General features: G+C 44.8%; 1 protein-coding gene across 1 annotated transcript in view; it reads right to left on the reverse strand.

Moving 5' to 3' along the window:
- Positions 1-14,671: 14,671 nt before the first annotated feature.
- T265_09756 (hypothetical protein) overlaps positions 14,672-23,200 on the reverse strand; it is a gene marked incomplete at both ends in the record, with an annotated part of 60,819 nt that continues 52,290 nt past the window's right edge. The window contains one exon of the mRNA XM_009175927.1: positions 14,672-14,932. Within this exon, the coding sequence (XP_009174191.1) occupies positions 14,672-14,932 (261 nt within the window). The remainder of the gene's footprint in view (positions 14,933-23,200) is intronic.

Below are 23,200 nucleotides of genomic sequence, written 5' to 3' on the forward strand. Positions count from 1 at the left end.
ACACTGCGTTTGAGAAGGTATTAAATGAATATGTATAGGTTAACTACGTGGCATTTGTGCAGGCGGCCTGCAAGACAAACGAAAAATCTCAAATGCTGGTGAGCCAAGTATAATAATAATAATGTTTATTCCAAACTAGCGGGTGGTATACCTTCATGACCGTAATCAAATGCTGGTGAGCCAAGTATAATAATAATAATGTTTATTCCAAACTAGCGGGTGGTATACCTTCAAGGATGACCGTAATGTTACAGTCAGAATGACTGTAACACGACTGGTGGGACTTGTGGTTAATGGGAATTTCGTGGGAAAGGGACAGACGTAATTAATGGGTATTATCCATAGTAGACTTGGCCACGCCTGAGGCGGCACGGATAGGGAACCAAAATTACAAGTGCCCTTACTGTCTTATCGGAGAGATGCCAGCTGAGACATTTGCCGCACAATGCATTAAGCTTTAGAGCCTTTGTGAGTGGCAAATTTTACGCCAAAATGTTGAATTATGTTGAGGACATGCTCAAACAAAGCAACCCTAATGTACATTCACATTTTAGCAGCTAACCGAATTCCGTTGTCCCCTGAAGGCATCATAATTCTGGCGGGAAAAGTCTAGTGGACTATTTTCTAGCATTGCTGAGACACCGTGATACCCACCGGAAGCTTGAAAGTTTGGTCTTGCACTCTGAACTCGATTCCCTGTCTCTTTTGGTGCATCAGGCACACGTCATCGCTTTTGAAATTTCAATTCCATCGTGCAAATACGGTGAGCCGATGAGACAGCCGCTCACTAGAAGCGGGTTTTCGAAGTTGTGACCTTAACGAGCATTTGGTCTAATCCATTTGCACCTTCCGGTGACATGTTGCTCGTCGCAGTTTGTTTAAATGAGCGAAAATTCAAGGTCATGGACCATCACCGAGTAGCAATTTCCTACCATCTTACGCGACATAAAAACCGAAATCGCATTTTGGCATATTTTGGCATATTTTGGTGTTCTTTAAGAATAAAAAATCTAACGAATATCTACCGCAGACTACACCCGGAAAGACCGATTGTTGACGTTTATCTGCTTTACACTCCTCAGTTTTAACAAATGCGATTATAATCGCAAAATATATATTGTTCGGCGAGCCTGGTCACAACACACTTTCCCGTGGATCTCAACTTTCATTATGTGCAACATTGTCAGACCATAGCTTGAACTGTCCAGTGGCAATGCGCGGCCATCACTGTGAACGATCTCCTTTCCCAGATATGCATAACTAGGCTGTCGATAATACAGCGTCACGAGATAGCTGCAGGTGTCATTCCTATTTTGAATATGACGCTCTATAGCGATGAACGTCATAAAGCGGTCTTGATGATGACGGTAGCCACTGTCACTCACCTCGACTACTTATCCTAACTGCTGGGTCCGTGTCTATGTGAAACGCTGATAATGGGGCTTCACCTATGTACGGTGGCCTAATCAAATGACCAGCGACGGCCTCTTGTACTCGACTCTACGCGTTGTCACTCACTTCGGATACCTATTGTAAATGCTAGGCCCGCGTCCGTGTGCGACGCCGATTATAAGATCTTACCAGTGCACGATAACCAGTCCAATGGCCAAAGACGGTCTTTCACACCTATAACTATACGCCATGCCGCTTATCAATGTTACCTGTAGTAAACACCAGGCCACTATCCATTCATGCCGGTATAAATGAGACCTTAACTATGCGTGATATCCTAATCTGATGGCTTGTCATACTCATTGCTGTACTGGATGTCGCCTTACTGGCTACACTTGTCATACTCATTGCTGTACTGGATGTCGCCTTACCTGGCTACACATCGTGCCTGATGGTTCAGTGTCCATGGGCGGCGTTGACTAACAGGAGACTTAATCCAGCCTAATCTGTCACTTATCTTCGCCACTTATGATGAACGCCGTGCCAGTATTTATGCGAACCGATGAATGCAAGGCATAAATTATGCAAACATGCCTAATCTAATGGCTAACGACGAACCTAATACTCACGAATATAGTATCTGGGGATTTGGTGCGTGCGTGGTGTCAAATCCCCTCGTTTACAGCACCAAATCCCAAATTTACTCGAGTCCTGCTCCCTGATACAGATACAATGTAGCCTAATAAAATCAACAGTTCGGTTTCCTCATCGAAAGTCATAATCATCATAATCACAACCACATTAGAAACCTAACCAAAAAGGGGCACCCCTCTGGGCCCCATCCAACTCATCGTTAATGCCGAAGTATTACAACCTATCCTCACTTCTGAAATCATGTTTACTATGTTCGAATAAATGAGCTAGTAAGATAGAAAAACCTGATGCGATCCAACTGCCACAGATAATGATGATGATTCAACTGGAGACTGCAAGGACACGTTTTTAGTGAAGTTCCCGGCGTACAACCAAGAAATAGCCATGTAACCGTCGCCTAACGGACCTGCCGACACAGAACCACACGCGCTATGGTTTTGAGACAACCGTTGCCAAACGTCTGAAAACGCTTTGCTTCCGCTTCCCAGACAGGACAAGTTTTACAACAGCAAAACATAACAGCCGTAATGCGGCCTGATACGCGCGTTACTTGATATTTAAGCCTTATGGAGCAAGATGGCGCAAGTGGATTGAGTGCGGAACTGCTGACCGGAAGGTCTGTGACTCGAACCCAACGCCGTCTCTTGACTTCCACCGTCCGGGCCTGGGCAACCTGGCAGTATCTCGGTGCTCGTGCCTCCTGCACGTCGTATGGCAGCCAGGTACCGAAATATTTTATAACTGAATGATTTGTTCATTTATATATATATATATATATTTGTTTGCTTGTTTATTTGTGCCGTCTTGATATCATAGGTGTTTCAAATTAGCAAACGCCACCCGAACCTTCCAGGTTTGTGCACTGAACTCAACTGCTACACTACAATCAAAACTGAAATAACGCTGCATCAAACTGCGTCCCCGACCAGATACAAAATACCTGCGATCTAATATAAGCTTTGTTCTACCTCTGGAGATTCCCTCATCCGACCAAGAATATCCCGCTCCTCACGGTATTACACGTTCCAGCCCAATCACCTCAAAAATACGTCTTTCACGGGGACGCTCAGAGACCGAAGTATCTCATTGCAATGATGGCATGAAACTGCTATACCCAGTTTGATAGCGCACTCGCAACTATGCCCTTCCTTCTCTTGACTGTACCCTATCGCCCACTTATTCCACTACCTGCAATACGACCAAACTCACGCTTTATTCCGACTGTAACCCTGTGATCATACCTGTCGGTGCGCCACCCACTAGTTAGGAACAAATATCATTATGATAACGTGACACCGAAGGACCTCGGTCAGTTCATCTGAAAACACCAGCGCATTTTCCTCCCTTTCTTGGATGAGAACGACGTCTGTATTTTCCAGATCGACACGATTTTTGCCAGATATTTGAAAACCGAATTTAGACGACATTCCAGCATTTGTTTCCTTATCTCTTCGATCACAAAGAGATAAGATGAGAAGATAAGAAGGTGGGAATGGAGAGAGGGTGCCCCAGATGGACACCGCCTTTTTCTACGGAAGCTTTCGGAGCTTTCTATCTTCCCGAAACGTGTCTGCCCCTTCCGCACCTGCTACCCACAAAAATGCGAAAGATTGCACGGCTAGCAACTCTGTCTTCAACTGCGTCCCCTGCACCCAATGATACTCCTTCCCGAGCAATCCCCTTGTGCATTGAAAAATCCATTGATTAAAGAGCAAAAACTGCCCTCAGGGAATTGCCAAATACACGTGATATGGTGCCTCATGGGCAACTACATTTGAAAAACTCCACGCTTTTCTCTATGCGGTAACAGCTCCATTCTGAGACCAACTCATTGCACAAGCGCGCAACACTTCCAGATATCTCCGAGTTCATGTCCCTGGATGCTACAAGCTGCCTGAGTTGTGCGCAAGCTAGCTAATGCACATCCATCGTACTCGCATATGTCCATATCGGTTCGCATCAACTGCATCAATGAAGTAGTTAGGAATTTTTACCACTTTTGACTTCTATTTTGGGCGGCTTTCTAACTCACATCAAATTGCTTTCTAGCAGATCTCTTGAGGACTTTTTCTTATTTGGGTCGCCCATGTTACGGTAATAATAATGTTTATTCCCAACTTGTGGCATACCGTCCTCACATCAAATTGCTTTCTAGCAGATCTCTTGAGGACTTTTTCTTATTTGGGTCGCCCATGTTACGGTAATAATAATGTTTATTCCCAACTTGTGGGAGGCATACCGTCTGGCAGGATCATAGGTTAACAGTCAGAATGAAGTGTGAATGAGGGATTTGTGGGGTGCGGATTACACGAAAAGAAAACAATGTCATAAAGAGTGGAGAATATCCGATGAAATAATAATAGGTTGCTTTCCCAACTTGTTGGGAACAATGGACATGAGATTCGACTAGTTCAAAGACATGGCCAGCCGGCATGAACTACAGCTGAAAAACATTGCTGGCCATAAGTGACCCTGGGCGGTTAGGCAAATGGCCGGGGTCAAAGCGGGCAAAAGTGAAGATGGAGATGGAATAATTCAAATTAGGGGCACATGGTGAGTTTTGTCTTAGAAGTGTGGTTTATTCTGAAACTAAGCAGACACGGCTGTCTTATCACCATGTATGAGTGGCAGCAAAGAGCCACCGTGAACCATCACTGGACCCAGTAATATCCTGACTTCAATGAGAACCTCGAACGGATCATCCAAAATGTACTTTTACGGGGCTGTCCACAGACTCAAGTGTGGCGTCGCGATGACGGTACCGCGACTACCATACCCACTCTGATGGCTTACCCCGTAGTTCGCCATATTTCTAATATTTACTAAATAAAAGTGTCACGTGCACTCACAAAACCGCCTGAGTCAATTTAATTTGGGCCATTTACCCAACAGCCCAAGGTCACTCATAGCCCGCAATGGTTTTCCAGTCTTGGTTCATGTCAGCCGACTGGGTCTTTGAAATTGTCGGACCTCATGCATATTGTTCCCTACAAGTTGTAAGACACCTTTTATTATTATTTAGGCGAGTACTTCCCGCTGTTTATGGAATCGTCCCCTTTTTCGCTATCCCCACTACCCACAAATCCCTCAGTGATACCCCATTCTGACTGTAAACGCATGATCACGCCCGGACGGTATACCATTCACAAGTTGGGAATAAACATTATCACTACAAGGTAAGATTGTTAAGATTTGAAAGTGGCGGGCGAAAATAATACGAGGTAGGGCAAATCAAAAGGCTTCCTCTCTGGAACGTGATGAAAAACTTCAAACTGAAGAAATTCTGTTACCAAAATAACGCACCTGGAGAGGCTGCAGAACTTTCACGATCTGAGCGACCAATTTGAACCAAAGCTTGAGACCGCTTCCAAGGTCTCGTGATCATGGGATGTCGGGTTACGGAGATCGGGAGACCGGACGGTATACCATTCACAAGTTGGGAATAAACATTATCACTACAAGGTAAGATTGTTAAGATTTGAAAGTGGCGGGCGAAAATAATACGAGGTAGGGCAAATCAAAAGGCTTCCTCTCTGGAACGTGATGAAAAACTTCAAACTGAAGAAATTCTGTTACCAAAATAACGCACCTGGAGAGGCTGCAGAACTTTCACGATCTGAGCGACCAATTTGAACCAAAGCTTGAGACCGCTTCCAAGGTCTCGTGATCATGGGATGTCGGGTTACGGAGATCGGGAGAATATGCAGTACGGATAAATGGTAGCAGGAAACTCAGAACCACGGTGTGCGGTGAAACCGAAGAGACCCATTAATGTTGCCGCTGGAGCGCTGGAGGGTGTAAAAATTCCTTGCGAGAAAGAGTTCGCGCAAACGCACGGGGAGGACGCGAACTGCACGGAGAATGACTGACTTGGTGAGGAATACACCGCGATATTTAGATCTAATGGAAGGTTCAGCAGATTGGAATAAACGACTCTTTGAGGTGAATGGGGCCAAATGAAGACTTTGATTGCGGCTGCAGGCAGAGAAACGAGTGGGTCAGAGGGCACAGTAAAAATAGAGTGAACAGTTGCGGGTACGCTCTCAAACCAGGTATGACCGTGCTTTCGCTGCACTGAGATAGTTCAAATTAAAGACATCCCCACGAAGGACGTAGTGATTGGAGCAGTTTGTTAACATGTGCAATTCTGTCAGCAGCGGGATGTAGTGGGTTCGTCAGGGAATTCCAAAGAAAGAGAGCTGAAGCAATGTGATATCGCAGGTAGCATTTGTTTTTATCCTAACGGGGATCCCTTCAGGTGTAATGCACATGTCGGATGGAGTGAATAACGACCAAACGGGGCGTCCATACCACGCATTACTGCAGGTCGAAGCAAGCAATAGCATACACTCATATACAGTACGCAGTGTACCGTTTGTCCAGTTCGCACGCCCAAATTTAAATTGCACCAGCTTGTAGCCGATGAATTCCGCAAGGCCTTACTCACTCGGTGCATTTACAAGGGCCACCTGAAGTGCTAACCGTCTCTGTTGAGTAAGCGACGCATATCCATTTTTGACTGAAGCAAATTATATGCCCTCTGTCCTGACAGAAGGTTTTAACACCGGACAAGTCCTTAGGCTGCAGTCAGGTGAATGTCGCACTGGCCAAAAATGCTTCACCGAATGGCAGCAGATAGCGCTGCTTCGACGCTTCCCAGATGTAGTAAACTCAAGACAACGCACGCAGAAAACCATTTTGAGGGGTTTTTAGAGCGACTACTATCTGGCCTGTAGATACAAGCCCTACACTTCCGTGATCATGGATGTCATGGGTACCGGGCCCTGGCTATGTATGCCTCCGTGGAAAGCTAACAGTATGCCTCCATGCGTAACCTATTCGGCTTATTCTGGGACATGATGGAGGAGGAGTATCAGGCGAAGCCTTTCATCTTGGACAAATCGTGGCAAAAATACGGGCTGCAAGAGTTTATTTCCTACGTCGTATTGTGCTACTTGCATGATACGTGTATACATACATACATACATATACCTACATGCATATATATACCATCATATCATGTATCACAGTTCCACGTATTTCTGGTCACGAACAGCCGGCACATATATCGCCTTTTTGCTCTCCTGAACAATGCTGTACAGTAAGTATTTTGTATTTGTATTTTTGTATTTGTATTGTATTTTGTATATCATAGTACGAGCACACATATTCCGTCAAAAGTTGCAGCTACTGAGCCACATGGATCCATGATTTGTCTCCTGTCCTACGGTCCACCGGTCGTACATCACTCGCATTCCCCGTCCGTGCCGGTTTGGTGGTGGCCGGGCCTACATCGGATAATGTCCACTTCTATGATGCTGTCCATTTTCCTACCTACTTTGTGCCTACAATCCTCATCAGTAATTCTTTAATGTCTGTAACACTATGATCATGAATAACGGTATGTCACCCACAAGTTGGGAATAAACAATCTAATTATTGCACGCGGCTGTGCTCTGGCAGCGACACTAGTGAATCTCCGCAGTTTCACCGTACATTGTGATTCCGAGCTTCCTACCACAATTTTTCCGCATTAAAACACCTTCCACTTCCTCATTCCCACGAACACTTTTCGTGACCCTGGTCATGAGGAGTAAGCAGTGGTTTTGGGTTTTGGCTCAAACTGATAGGCTGTATTTCGCCAACTCCGTTACCTCACAAGATCTGTTATTCTAGTTCCTGTTTTCCGCGATTTCTAATTATATTTACATGTACGATGACTCTTGCCTTACCATCCATAGTGTTGTTTTTGCCCGCCATCTTCGCAGTCTTACGTTTACGACATTGTCTCTTTTCCACGCGGTCCTCTTTACCCAAAAATTCGCCGATCATACTTTCATTCTGAATGTACCATTGTAACCATGTTTGACGGCATAACACCCACCAGATGTGACTAAACATTATTGCCTTTATTTTTATTAGAGACAGAGACTTGGGCTTTTGTGTTCTTTGTGACCGGTTGACTGGTACCTGTGACCACTGTTGTGCAGCGGATCGCGGATAGCGTTACACCAACTGTTGTGATGAATCCTGAACGCATTCTTTGATGCCTTACAGGCAGTCCCAAAGGTGAATCCGCAGATGGCTAGTCTACCGTCAAGCCTGTGTGCGCATGTGTCTATGTGGGTTAGCGTTTACGGCATCAAGGAGAACCAAATCGAGAGCCGCGGGTTAATGAACTAATACCAAGATCAACCCTGTAGAGCAGCATTTAGAGGATACGCAGAAGATTTCGTGTGACTCATAAAAGACCCATCGGCTCCGGGTTGTTCGACATTTCATGAGGCCTCGTGCATATAATGTAATTCTCGTAATTTTTGGGTGCGTGTAGTCAGTAGGCATTAGGCTACAAGAAACCACGCAATGCGTATCAGCCGTTGAAAATGGCGTTGTTTAACCAAGCCTCCACAAAATTGTCGCCGCTGAAGTGATCCATTGTAGGGTAAGAATGGCTTCCAGTTTGACAGTCACCTACCCCAGGGTTATATTTCGATAACATTACATATATCTTCCTCACGCTTCAGGGTGTAGTTTGCGTAAGGAACATTGTGTTCCAAAAAGGCAATAAGCTTCCCAACAGGACAGATACAAGGACAAATATAATTCAAATTTTATTTTCATGCCGTTATGTTTTCGTTCGTGTTTTCCCCGGTCATTGTGGGTACCTGGCAGCATGTTAGTCGTGCGCGTCAACTAGGTTCGTTCAGTTTTTTGCTGTCATCGACGATAAGGTCATCCTGGCATATGCTGTTAGCTTCAATGGACAAATATGCTGTTTAAAAGCAAAATTCATAGGTTATCAACATGTAGAATTATTACGTTTTTCCAAATATGCGTGAATTATTTGTGCTGTAAATTTTGTCCATTGTATGCTATTCATGTTTGGAAACAATCCGCGATATCTTATCCTATTAGACACCCTTTTCGTGGCCAGTGGTAGGTGATGGCCTTGAAGATTCGCCCACTTAACCAAATCACATATGAACAAAACTAGCCTTACAATTCAGCGTATGTTGACATTCTCCGCTTTGAAGTGGTTACGTTGAAAACATAGACAACTTAGGTTCACTGTGCAAATACTGATACTTAGGCATGCGTCCACTTCTTTGCATGCCGCCTATAGCGCCAAAATATGAACGTTATGGTGTGCCATTTCAGCAAAGCGAAAACATTCTCAAATCCGTCCCGAAACGAACATTGTAGTATTTTCGGAATTAGCCTCAAGAAAGTACGCCACCAACGCAACTCCTGACCAGTTGTGCGCGGTGCCATCCTGTATACCACGCATGAATATGCCTCGCAATGGAACAATGTTACCAAAAATCAATTTGGATCTTTTTTCGGTGCTCAAACTTTTAAGCCCCATAATCATCAATCTCCAAGTATAATTGATTGGTGGTTTACCGCTGAAGCTTGCAAGTATTCTATCGCATCGCCAACATTACGCTGATTTAGGGCGCCTACCCGTCTGATGCTCTTGGTATGCTCGCTTCCGTTGGTGGCCAGTCCGTATTGGGGCTGGCGGGATGTGCTGTCAGCATGGACAGTGCTAGGCTTAATGAGTGAGCTTGATGTATTTCAAGCTACGGCTCACCCACCGCCCTGATGTTGTTGTTTTCAAAAACATTGGCCGACAAGAACAAAACCGACCCGGGAAACTTGGGCAAAAGCCTCGATCCTGTGTGTCAATCCGTGAATCCGTGAATCCTGGGTTTGCTCATGCCGAACTATAACAAGGTGGCACTGGCTAAAATCTACCAAACGGCCAAGCGCGATATTTTAGGATACTTAAGAACCTCGTTTTATTACGCCAATCAGATTTTTTGTCAAATGCGACTTAATTCCAACAAAAGAATCGATGTCTAAGACGCCGAAGTTTCCGTGAACTTTTTTCTGCCGTAGACCAGATGACCGGCACGTTAACTCAACTGACATCGATTCCGCTTACGAAAAATCAGACATCTCACTAACACTTCGGTGCTCAAAGACGTTCGGCTTAAAGTTTGTCATTTGCATTTATCTTCTCATAATGTGACCAATACATGGCACTTATTTCTGTGCCGGCGCCCCTAATCTGAACTGAATATCTCTCGAACCGTTAAATGCGCCCCAAATACGCCCTTGTTGCCTTGGAGCATTTACAACATTTGTAATGCGTTTTCGTGTTCCGGTTGCAAAATGCTGAAGTTCTTTAGATTTGTTCTAGTTCCACTGTTGCACTTGTTTATTTTAAGCCCAGTTACCGGTAAGTGATGACAACCACAAAATTTTCGATTTTTCATTTTTGTGAACAATGAGGAGTCCATGAAAGGCTCCTTAGGATTTCAATAACAAATGTAACCGTCCTTTGGTTTATGTGCACTAAAACAGCGTTTCTAAGTGTTTGATCCAGTTGCACTCAGTCTTTTCCTAATGTGCCACTCTTTTTAAGTTTTACCTCGTTGGCTTACACGGTTTCTACATGCATGCGTTGTGAGTGTTGTTGACAAAATCAGTTCTACCTAAAGTGCCTGAGCGACTATTTATAACCGTGCGTTCGAAAATGAGGTATCTATTGCACTGTTGTAGTGGTCTGGCCACCCAATAAGTTGGTTTACCACGTATAATAGATTCCGAAGATGGTCTGCAATGTTTTGGTACCAGAGTTAGTACATGAGACTCGCGAATGGCCGCTGCAAGCCAGAGCGAAATCAGAAGAGAGAGTCTAAGCACGTGACCACGCTTGTATTCTGTGAAATTGTACAAGTGCGCGTTTTTGTAGTTTTTCGTATTCAAACAAAAAACGATTATGCAATTGATGAAATACGTAGTGTTATAATGGAGGCAAAATAAAAGGTACAAAACGCCACACCACTCCCCCACTAGAGCGTTGACCGTGAAAGGGGAAAACCCTGGAGTAATTAAAGTAACGAATCAAAAAGTTGTTCACTTCAAGTTTCGTAGTCAGCTAAGTGCTGAGGGAAACGGACGCGTCGTCCGGAACGACTAGTGGAGGGAGTAAGGTTGGTGGCAGGGATATCTTGACTAGATGCGGGTGTTGTTCAGATAGCGAGATTGTTTAATGTGGTCGTGGGTGCTTCGATGTAGGCAGGTTTCAGACGATCAATGGAGACGGTACCGTGCTTTCCGCCTCTCTCTAAAACAAAGTATTTGGAGTGACGTTCGATAACCTTGAAGGGGCCATCATAACAGGGTTGGAGGGGTTTCCTCGTTGCGTCGTGTCAGACAAATACAAATGGTGTAGAAGAGAGACCGGTTGAGATGTGTTCTGTTCGGGTTGATCGTCTGGTCGGTGTCGCACGAAGTTCGGCCATATACTGTTTGAGACGGGTGACGAATGTGACGAGTGATTTGGGCTGTGCGCCAGGAGGGGAAACCAGTTCACCGGGTGAACGTAAAGTTGTACCGTACACTAATTCGGCTGGTGAACAGTGAAGATCCTCCTTAATAATGGAGCAAATAGCAAGCAAAATGAGGGGCAAAGAAGAGAACAATGAAGATGGGTTCATTTGGGCAGTCAATGCAGTTTTGAGGTAGCGATGGAAACGCTCAACCAGACCGTTGGGACGGGGATGATACGCGGTTGTCGAAATGTGATGGAAACCGAATAGTGTAGAAAACTCACGGAAGAGATTACACTGAAATTGTGAACCGCGATCGGTAGTAACGGTAGAAGGTATGCCAAAATTATTCGCCCAGTGCTGCGAAAATGAAAGTGCAACCGTTTCAGCTGAAGTATCCGAAATGGGTACAGCTACTGGTCAACGGGCGAAACGATCGAGTAAGAATAACTGGTCAACGGGCGAAACGATCGATCGTGGTAAGAATATGCGTGAAACCGTTTGATGGGGCAACAATGTCGAGATGGACGTGTGTTAATCTAGCATCAGGAACGGCAAATAAACCGATAGGTGGGTTCGTATGCCGAGTTATTTACTGCGTTGACAGGCGATGCACTGTTTGGCCCAGGGTGCCAGGTCCTTATTCAGGAAGGGTCATACGAAGCGTGCACTAATTAACTTCCTGGTTGCTCTGATTCCTGGATGAGAAACTCCATGAAAGTGGTCGAAAACAACGTGTCGAAAGGCTTCGGGGACTATTGGGCGAGCTGAGCCGGTAGACATATCGCAAAAAATGGTTCCGGATTGCAGGGGTAAGGGAATCGAAGGGACTTGAAATGGAGGGAAGGATAGAATGAGCAAAAAATTTGGATCACTACTTTGGAAGTTCGCCAGCTTGGCTAGGTCCAACTGCGTGGAAGGGTGAAGAGCGTTGATGTCTGGACGGGATAGTGCATCTGCGATGACATTGTCCGAACCTGGAGTGTACCAAATGTCGGTAGTGAACCGTGAAATGTAGTCAAGATGGCGTATCTCGCGTGGTGAATATGGATCAGGCTTGGCGTTAAAGGCATATGCGAGTGGCTTATGGTCGGTTTGGATGGTAAATGATCTACCTACTAACAAGTGCCGGAAATGGCGAGTAGCAAGGTAAGTTGCGAGTAATTCACGACCAAAAGTACTGTAACGCGTTTGGGCAGCCTGCATCTTCTGAGAGAAAAACGCTAGTGGTTGAGATGCGTTGTTAACAACTTCATGAAGTACGGCGCCGACGGCAGCGTTCGAAGCATCAGTTGTCAAAATCAGCTTTGTGCTTTCGTGAGTATCGAGGAAAGATAACTTAGTGGCCTGAGCAATGGCTTGCTTGGCTCTTTCGAAAGCGGCAATGGCGGCCGGGGGCAAAGTAACAGAGTTTTCTTTTGAGCCAAGTAAATCGGTCAGTGCCTGCAAAATATCTGCACAGTGAGGGATGAATCACTGGTAGTAGTTGATGATACCTATTAAACGACGAAGTTGGGTGAGAGTGGTGGGTATAGGAAAAGACTCTAGGGCCAAAATGCGATCGGGTAATGGTGAAATACCTGTGGCGTCAATGTAGTGACGAAGAAAATCTAGGCTAGTAACACCGAATAAGCATTTGTCAATGTTCAAACGTATGTTGTAAGTGAAAAGACGTTCAAACACCGCTCTGAGATGAGCTGCATGTTCAGTTGGGGAGGTGCTAGCGACTAAAACATTGTCAAGGTAGGTATACACAAACGGTAAGCCACGTACAACCTCGTCCATGAAACGTCGAAACGTTTGGGCTGCATTTCGAAGACCAAAGGGCATACGCGTGAATTCGAAAAGGTTAAACGGTGTTGTGATGGCTGTTTTAGGAATGTCATCCGGGGCTACGGGTATGTGGTAGTATGCTCGTACGAGATCGAGTTTGGAGATGTTTGTGTGGCATACGGTACTTGCGAAATCGTGGATATGTGGGATGGGATACCTGTCTGGGATAGTAGCGTGGTTAAGAGAACGGTAATCTCTACAGGGTCTCCAATCACCTTTAGATTTCTTAGGCACCATATGTAGGGGTGATGACCAATGACTCGATGAAGATCGGATTATGCCGAGTTTGAGCATGTGTTGGAAATCGTGTTTTGCGAGTTGTAGCTTATCCGGATGAAGTCGGCGGGGGTTGGTGTGGACAGGTCGACCTCTCGTCTGGATGTGATGAACGACGGAATGAGTGACCGGTTGGGCGTACTGACATGGATGAGTAAGGGTTGGAAAATCCCCAAGTATGTCAGCAAAACGTGAATCCGGTAAGATAACTCGGATACCTGTGGATGAAGTTGGGGCACTAATTCCGTTGACTAAGAGGGAAGTTAGCGTGTCCAAGAGGCGTTTGTGTTGCACGTCGACAGACAGATTGTAATGAGTCAGGAAGTCTGCACCGATGATGGGTGTTTGGACGTCGGTCAGAAGAAAGATCTACTTGAGCGCACGTCGCAATCCGAGGTCAAGGGTGAGGGAACGTTCGCCGTATGTAGCGACGCGGGCACCGTTAGCGGCTTGCAAGGAGAAAGAAGGAGAATCGGGAAGTGGATTCTTATGTGGTAGCACACTAACTTCAACTCCCGTATCTACGAGGAAACGTAGACCACTTGAACGATCGGCGATGTGGAATAGGCGACTGGTGCGAGGAGGGCTGCAGACAGTCGTCGCCGTTATTGACTTACCGGGGTGTTTAAAGGGGTGTTAGAACGCGGCTTGAAGGAACAAGGTGGTTGACACTTGCGTGCTTTTGGACCATAAGATTGGTGATACCAGTACCAAGAGGGACGGGCACGAGACAACGATCTGGATTGTGAACGTGGTCGATGCTTTTTATCTCTAACCGTTGAAGGCGATCGGCCAAAGCATCAAACTTGGCTTGTAGATGCGATATAGAAGCAAGAAGCGGGTCGGAATCTGTAGTAGTGGGCGCAGGGCGGTAGACGGAGTTTACCGGGTTACTGGGGTAAGTTTCGTGGACCTTATCCGCCATTTGGGCTAACTGCTCCAAGCTGTGGTCATCAACGAAAGCGCTGATGACGCGGGACATGGAGGGTGGAAGTTTGTTGGGCCATAGTTGGGCCATGATATCCACCGCTAGCTTACGGCCGCAGAGAAGACTGCGCATGTGGCGAAGCAGTTGTGATGGCTATCTGTCACCAAGTTCGACAGTGGTGAATAAATCCCGTGGCATTTTGTTTTCTGACTTCCCTGTCTTACTTATGACGGCCGCCCGAAGGGCGTCATAGGGATTTTCCTTTGGGAACATCTTCCAACAGATCTTCCATTTCTGTTGCTACATCACAAGGAAGATGCTGGACAACATAGGAAAATTGCTTGGCTTGGGAAGTGATGCGTCGGGTAGTAAAAACGGCCTCCACCTGGTGAAACCATACCCTGGGGTTGCGTTGATTGTAGTCTGGTAAACGCATGCTATTCGCATTCTCGACTAAATCCGCTGAATCAAAGTGTGTCTCCATAATTACCGGGCAAAAGAAACAAGACTACGACGACTTGAAAGGAAAAGCTTTCAAAAAAATATCTAGAAATACTCGGGTTCACCAAATTTGTAGTGGTCTGGCTACCCAACAAGTTAGTTTACCAGGAGTGTGTGGCAAAGAAACAAAAATAATAACGCTAGGTTGAGTATACAAAAATAAAGAGGTCAGATGGAACAGACTCACTAACAGTTGTTCTCCTTAAAATGGTTCGTCGATGGCCCAGGTCAGCGAATAAACAATAATCCAGTTATGTTGGTCCAGAGGTCTTCTTCTGAACAGTTCCCACGTATAATAGATTCCGAAGATGGTCTGCAATGTTTTGGTACCAGAGTTAGTACATGAGACTCGCGAATGGCCGCTGCAAGCCAGAGCGAAATCAGAAGAGAGAGTCTAAGCACGTGACCACGCTTGTATTCTGTGAAATTGTACAAGTGCGCGTTTTTGTAGTTTTTCGTATTCAAACAAAAAACGATTATGCAATTGATGAAATACGTAGGTTTATAATGGAGGCAAAATAAAAGGTACAAAACGCCACACTGGTGCAGTTTGTAAGCAAAGAAAGAGCGAGAAATTTTCCGTGAGTTTGTGGTGTTAGCATCAGCCCCTAGAAGTCGTTTTTAAAATTTTTCCACTGTTGCATTCTGAAGGAAGTGATAGACGATGAATAGTTAAATAAACAAAAAGTGCCTTACAGTTGCCCTATTAAGTGAGGCCATGGACTGGGCTATACTGGATGGCTAGGCGTTTCCGTGATGAGTATGGGAGACAAATGTCGCAAAAGTGTTATCTAGCAGTACTACACACATGGACTCCTTGGTGCAGAATGAATCGTTCAGCTCTAGCACCCTTTCGGTGCCTAACTGCCATGCCACCAGAAGGAAGCATGAGGGCTGGATACTTCCAGATTGCCCAAGCCTAGACAGGGGAGGTCGAAAGGCAGAGGTCGGGTTCGAATCACGGACCTTCTGGCCAGTAAATTCGCGCTCTAACCACTTGAGCCACCTCGCCCCCTTGGTGCAGAGAACCAGGGAAATCATGGGAAGGCCGTGACAGGCGTCACATGTTCTGATGCACGGGTACTCAGACTTTTATGATCGCTGGACATCCATTTGTCACCAGGGGAAGATATTTTTCGTCCCCTTACTCCAAAAAATGTGTCCAGTCACCAGACTGGGTGGCCTAACTGATACACGTGTCACAGAAGACCACCATGATAATGTGAATGGGGGCTGACTGAACTATTTCGCAAGGAGTCATGAGTTGTCAGTGATGTGTCACCGATATGCTTACGGCAGTCCTATCGAAAGCGCTCGAAAGGTGCGCAAGTTGGAAATTAACACCTACGTCTACCGACTGGTTGCCGTTTGTTCTGAGCAATAGAAATTTATACGGAGGTTTTTACGCGTCATTGACCTGCTCACCAATGGAGAGTCTGGCGGTTTTTCTAAAGCCGTCCATTGGACCAATCGCGCATGCATGCCACGCTGCGCCAGAACAGGCCATTTTCGTGCCGACGACAATGGGTAGCACGCGTGAACGGAGTACATCTACCGTTGAGTTGTAACATGGTTGATGCCTCGGTCCCCACGATTCATCTTATAGGCTAATGATAGGGTGAGCAGTAGCACTTCTAATTGAATGATATTCGCTTTGCTTGTCGAGTTCGTGGGGATGAATTCTTACACTTAATGGTAGTCCTAGTCTTCAGTCTTCCACTCGACTATCGTGGGGCTGGATGATAATTCAGTCTGTTCGACGTGGTCTCGCGACGTGGACTGTGCCCATTTCTTCGACACCTGTTCAATGTGACAGACCGCAGAAGTGCGTGCGTTTATTCGCCACATAAAGAAAGTGAGAATTACCAGCGGACTTCAGAATATATACCGGTTATCAACAAGAGCAACTAAGACACAGGACAAGTTGTATTTGTGACAAATTTCGTGGCGCTGTTAGGGAGGGCAAAAAACACCCAGCTGCCTTTCAAAACAAAAGCAGATGTGTCAAGTTTACAAGCTTCTGAAACGAGCGCACTCTGCTGCACAACTATGCCTGGCAGGTTGAGATGTTTATTGAAATGTTCATGACTTAACACCTGGGATAATTTACTGTCCCAAATCTGAGTTATAATAATTCTTGTCAGCTGTTTTTAGCTTTTTTTGAATGTGCTTTCTGTGCTTGGGCTTTCTGTGCGACGCTGCGCAGGTATATTTCATTATCTATAGAATGGGGCTTGTTTTATCCAACAGCTGTAGGGGGAGGGCGCTAGCCACAAAGACGGAGAAAACCTCCGCAAATATGTGAGCCCAGCATATTACAGAGTGATGACGTGTATATCGCCTGGTAGACCATATCTAGTCAGTGATTTAGTCAGCGAGCGCGCGAAGTTTTCTGTGATCGAATTATCGTCGGTCAGGGGGGGTGCAATGCATGATTTCTGTAACTGATTAACATTATTATTTAGCACTTGTCTGATTATTTATCGTAGTCTGGAGCTTCACAAACTAAATATATTGTGGGCTTGCAGCGCAACTAATACTTCAACGAAAGAATATTACAGGACTTATTGGATGTCACGAAAGCAATAGGAACCATATTTTTACCGAGCATTTTTGTAAGAAAGTTTTATTATAAATTGCTCATCCGTCAACCATGGAGGTACTCCGCATGGGTCATAGCCTCAATATTACACTGTGCTGCATGCCATTTGTTGAAGATATTTGGTGAAATTTGCCGCTTCAGTAGCCTCATAAAGAGTACGTAGATGATTCCACCCTTAGTTGATCAACAAGTGGGTATACTTTGTTTTTATCGTGGTGTCCATTCTGAAGATACTACATGGGCGTCTCCTAACATAACAACATGCAGATCTGTTAGGCTTCTCGTCCCACTCCGACTAATTATACAGCCTAAAAAGCTTTCACTCTGCTGTAACATTTAATCCGACTGGTTGAAGTCGTAGCATCGACAGAAGCAGAACGCACCATGGGCTAGCACCCACATGAAGTAAGCATTGGAATGATCCAAAATTTGGCCTTTTTGAGTGGGGCAATTTTATGGCTTCAGTTATTCACATACTACGTTGCATTGGTCATACTTTTCGAATGATAGCGATATTTTTCTTGTGTGATATATTGCCTTATTCAATAACCCCACCACGAGAGTTACAAATTAACACCAAGAAAACCTACCAATTTCCAGAACTGAGTGATGTCATCGGCAGACATTCAGGTTCTCACCATCCTCTGGTCACAGCAGAAACCAGAAACCAGAGGGTGAAAATCGAATCTTCCAGATTAGATCTGGAAATAGATAGCATGTCGTCTTTAGGACGCTAAAAATAACAAATAAGGGATGCTTCATTAAACTCGACGGACCCGTACAACGAAATAAATGCATTTCTATCCAGTGGTCTGTCGAGACGCAAAAGCAAGCGAGCGATGTGGCTAAAGCCCATCATTTTCCCTAAGCCTTCATCGTGGTGAGCAGGGATATGTCGTTTCAAATTGTTATCCTTTACCACTGACGTCTCTGATTGCTGGACATTTAGTGCACCCAAGAATCCACAACCCCCCATTTGATCTTCGTCTTGAATTTCAGGACATCGGGAAGTTCATCTTAACGCAGTTTATGTCCGTTCCTTATGAGAGCGCTTAAAACCTGCAAACCATTTTGGTATGATTGAGGAGAAAGAAGTTATCTCATAGTTATTACCATTTCTCATTCTACCAGTGAACCAACTCCTCCAAAAGTGTGTCCCATTGGGTGTTGTTATACACTTTCGGCCCGAAGGAGCCATACATCTTATTTCAGCTCGTTTACTGTTTGCTTGTTATCTGAGAGGTGGAACGCTAGAAAAGGGACCTCTCCTTCTTTTGGGAACGCACCAGCTTTATGTATTTCCCCATACATCTGGGTGCCCGGCCAATAGTTAGTTTAATGTGAAAGCTGGAATTAGTCTTATCGATCCAGATGAAAATTCCCCTTATATGGAAATCTTAGAAATGCCGAGGACAGTCCTTATGTATCTCTTTTATCCACCTGTTGTTTAATCTTTCGGTGACGTGATGGGTGTTATTTCTTTTATCAGTTGGTCGTCCAGATGTCGTCCGATCGTCAAATTTTGAATGGCTTTGCACTTACGGAACTGTAATCGTGCCCGTATTTCACGCAGCGCAAGAGTTGAATATTTAATGATCCATTTCAGAAGTGTCTCTCAAGAGGATATGCTTGCAATATTATTGCCTATATCCTTTTCCCTTTCCCTCTGCTTGAGAAAACGACGAAACTGGGACTAGACTACTTGTTTCATTTGTGATATTCATTTTTGAAATTCCGTCCATATTAAGACTTCCACTCTCTGATGAGATAATCTGTCAAAGACAAGAAAGCATCTTCACGACACTTCAGTCAAAGGTATCGGTTCGGCTGCCATTTTGTTCGGTGTCAGTCCACTGATCACAGGCTGATCGTGACCAAGTGTTTTGGATATGATATGGCATACCAGCTCGCCGTATTGCAGCTGTCTACTGCCCGTAACCGGTGTCGATCGACCGATGGATTTATTAGGCTACGCTTCAATTTAGCCTAGCCAAAGCATCAAAAATCAGCATGCGGTCGTTGGGAAACAGATTCTCTAAAACCAATCCACCAATTCCAACTCACAAATTCTATGGTCTAAATTGAACAACCCAAGCAGAAGTTAGCCATTTGGTCTATCATCTTGCGTGCTAGGATACCATGCAGTATACACCTTGGTTTGACGATACTAGGATGGCGGAAATGGAAGTTAAGTGCTACCTATGGATGGCTTCTTTCAAGAGTGTTTGCTCTCGTTAAAAGTTTGTAGGAAAAATTATCCTGACCGCAACTACCTCCAAGGCGCAGGAAATTCACTCTTGCGGTACTCATATCTGGTTCACGGCTAGCGTAATCCTTTCTGGATTTCTTAAGCTGTTTGTTTGGAAACTCGTCCGCATATGATGAGGTTATCAGTACGTCCTTGCCTACCATGAGGTTTTTTTATGAAGAGGCGGAAACAGATATTTTAGATTGAGATCATGCCAGTTACATTATGGATAATTTACACTTTTACTAAAAGCTTTGTAAGCTTAACGCGTCAAAATCTTCTGTAGCGAAGTTATATCGTACCTCGATAACGCTACACGCTGATGCACAAGTGAGATTGTAGAGGTCAGTCGCTACATCACGCATCACAATCACCCAAATCACGTAACACTTCCTTTCAAACTTGCGACCCTAGCTGACAACATGTGCACTACAATTTCCCATCAATTTTTGTTCACGCGGCTACCGCATGCGTCACGCCCCAGGCTTACGAATTTCAACCACATCAGGCCAAGTTGTGTTCCTGTTCGTGCAATTATCAAACACGAATGGACACCACTCTCTATACACTGCACACAATAAATAGGGACGAAAATCGGCCAACCACACACTCGTGCGCACAGTACACGATGTCAACCGAGCTCCACAAGTCTCCACTGACAACTAAGGAACACGTATATCAGCTTGTAGAGAAGACACATCCTGCATCCGGAACTTCACCCAGGAACTCTTGACACTTGTCCTCAAACGATGAGTCAGAGCATAAACGTTAGCGTTAGCCTCAGCACCCACAATAGATCTCCGACTTATGGCTAAACTACAGAAAGACGAGCCTATCACTTCGGCACCAAGCGACTAAAAATCTTTATTACACATTAGACAGGTGCCACTACAAATTGCACCAGACACACTAGACCGCGATTTATCTACGCCATACCCAAGACCATTTGTCCCGCTGTCGATGTGAATCCAAGTTTTTGATGCCTCACATAACGTCCCACATCCCGGTATACGTTCGACTGTTAAACTTGTTCCACAGCGTTTTGTATGGCCGAATATAAACAAAGACGTGCGTTTATGGACAAAACTTGCCTAGGATGATCACGTTTCAAAATTATCCGGTATACTCGCCCAACCATTGGCACTTTCTCCCAACCAGACTCCCCATTCGACCATGTTCACCTAGATATAGACAGCCCGATATCGAAAGATTCTTCCTATCTTCTCACATGTGTCTCTATCGAGACTATCGCACGAGCATTCATAAATGGCTGGAATACCGATCTCATGGTTCCTACATTTACAACCACCGACCGTGGTTTCCAATTCGGTTAGACTACCATTAGATCATTAACAAGATTACTTCGACGAAGGATGACACGTTCGAAGGAAAACGACCGGCCGTGTTTGGGTAGGTTTACCGGTGACGGCCGTTTCAGCGTGCCAGGAAATCGTATTGGAAGTCACTGCTGTAAACCAGACAATTTTTGAGTTTGATTCTCGGTTCAGTTCACCACCATAAATAACGAGTTTGTGATTTGAGCAGTGAAATCTTCCTATGTCCTCAAAGAACTGCTCGGCGCACATGCCCACGAATACCTAACTAAATCCAAAGCTTCAGACTTTCGGTCTACAGTTACCGCTTATATCGTTAAGCTCACTGAGATCCCTTTTATATCCAAACACCTAGAATGGAGTGATACAGAGTGTTAGTGAAAAAAACTGATCATACGTAGCACAAAAAGACTATAGATAAACGAACACAGTAAATAAACATGAAGATTGATGACTTTGTTTTGGCGCGTTTTCAAAAGAACGACAAATCTGATGAATAGATGGAACCCGGGATATATGTTTCTAACCTACTCATTCAATAGACTTATGCACTTTTGCACCATTATCACGTTATAACATTGTACTGCAAAGTGCGCAAAGTGAGCCGCATGCACACAAACTGCGCTAAAGAGGAAATTCAGTTATGATGTGCACTTCAAAGCAACGACAATGTACGGCTTTCCCTGAATACCACTCCAACTGAATGCAAGTTTGTCGTATAGCAAAGAGGCGAATAGCCGCAGCGTCGTATCAGATATTGAGCCGATAGGTAAAGGGTCGTCTAAAATAGAGAAACACTGGTGCAATTTCTCCCCAGGAAATATAACCGGCGCATCTTGATTGAATCTTAACCACACTGTGTGTCTTCGATAATTTCATCGGAAATACTTATTCTGAATCACTTGTTCATGACGCAACTTTTTAGAGCCAACACAATATTTCTCCACATCTGCCTTCACAGTGCCACAATGCAATTTTCCTTTTTATATGAATGGGAAAAGGTACACAATGTGCACGGAAGATTCACGTTGTTCGGCTCATCGCATATATGCAGGAAAACTCATTCCGTGTAAGACTGCAGGTGAGTGGAAATTTCCTGGACTATTCATTCTTCGTTTTGTGGTCAATGGTGCTTCCAACACTCGCAATATAGCCTTAATTATGATAAATGAGAGGCATATAGACTTAAAGTTTCATTGCTAGGAAAGTTCACAATTTCTTGACGCAATAATTATCAACCTGATGAAGATTGTTGGTTAGTCTAATGCCGACTTCGCCATTATTAATTCCGGGTTTCCATCAACATCATTTAAGGTATCATCATTGGTTGTCCTATTGACCACTTCTGGCTCAGCCAGGTTCAAACGCTGTCTGGTGGCTAAATCACCATCGCTTGAATGCTCTTCTACGTTGTGAATGAGTGCCTTAAAGGTTTCAAAATGAAAACAGTATTCTAAAAGTTAGTCTGTTGTAGCCATTAGATCGAAAACCTTCGCGGCCCAACAGGTTACCGTTTGACAGCATTCCTGTGCACGCATGGCCGATGCTTACTCGGGTTACTCTAACGACAGGAAGATGTGCCTCAAGTCATGTGGACGAGGGATATATTTTTCCTCTCATTTTCTCTACTTAGACCAACTGAGTAACAGGCATTGATCGACTTCTAGTGACAACATTTTTCAATTTATCTCGAAATTGTTTTGGCGGAGACCCTACTTAAGGCCACAAGGCAAACTTTGTTGATGCTGCTGCTGCAATCTCACGCACGAGTGCAAATCAAATGATGGTGGCTAGCTGGTGCATCCTTACAGTTCGTGGTTTAGCTAATCAAGCACAAAAGATGCAGGCTAGGTATGGTTTGTAATTTCATTGTGGATACGGTAAAAATGTATCATGGAATCCACCTAGACAGAAGTTTGCGTAAAACTGTATTGCACCAGCCAAGAATCCAAATGTTGAGAAAATATTTTGCACCACACGGAAGAGTGTTCAAGCTCACTGCCTTTACATGCATTCTCAAGTAGTTTTCGAGCAACTCATGTTCCAGGAAATGTCGGTACAAAGGAAACTGAGCCCATCTTCTGCATACAA

The sequence above is a fragment of the Opisthorchis viverrini genome (genome assembly GCF_000715545.1).
Source record: "Opisthorchis viverrini unplaced genomic scaffold opera_v5_299, whole genome shotgun sequence".
Taxonomy (NCBI): domain Eukaryota; kingdom Metazoa; phylum Platyhelminthes; class Trematoda; order Opisthorchiida; family Opisthorchiidae; genus Opisthorchis; species Opisthorchis viverrini.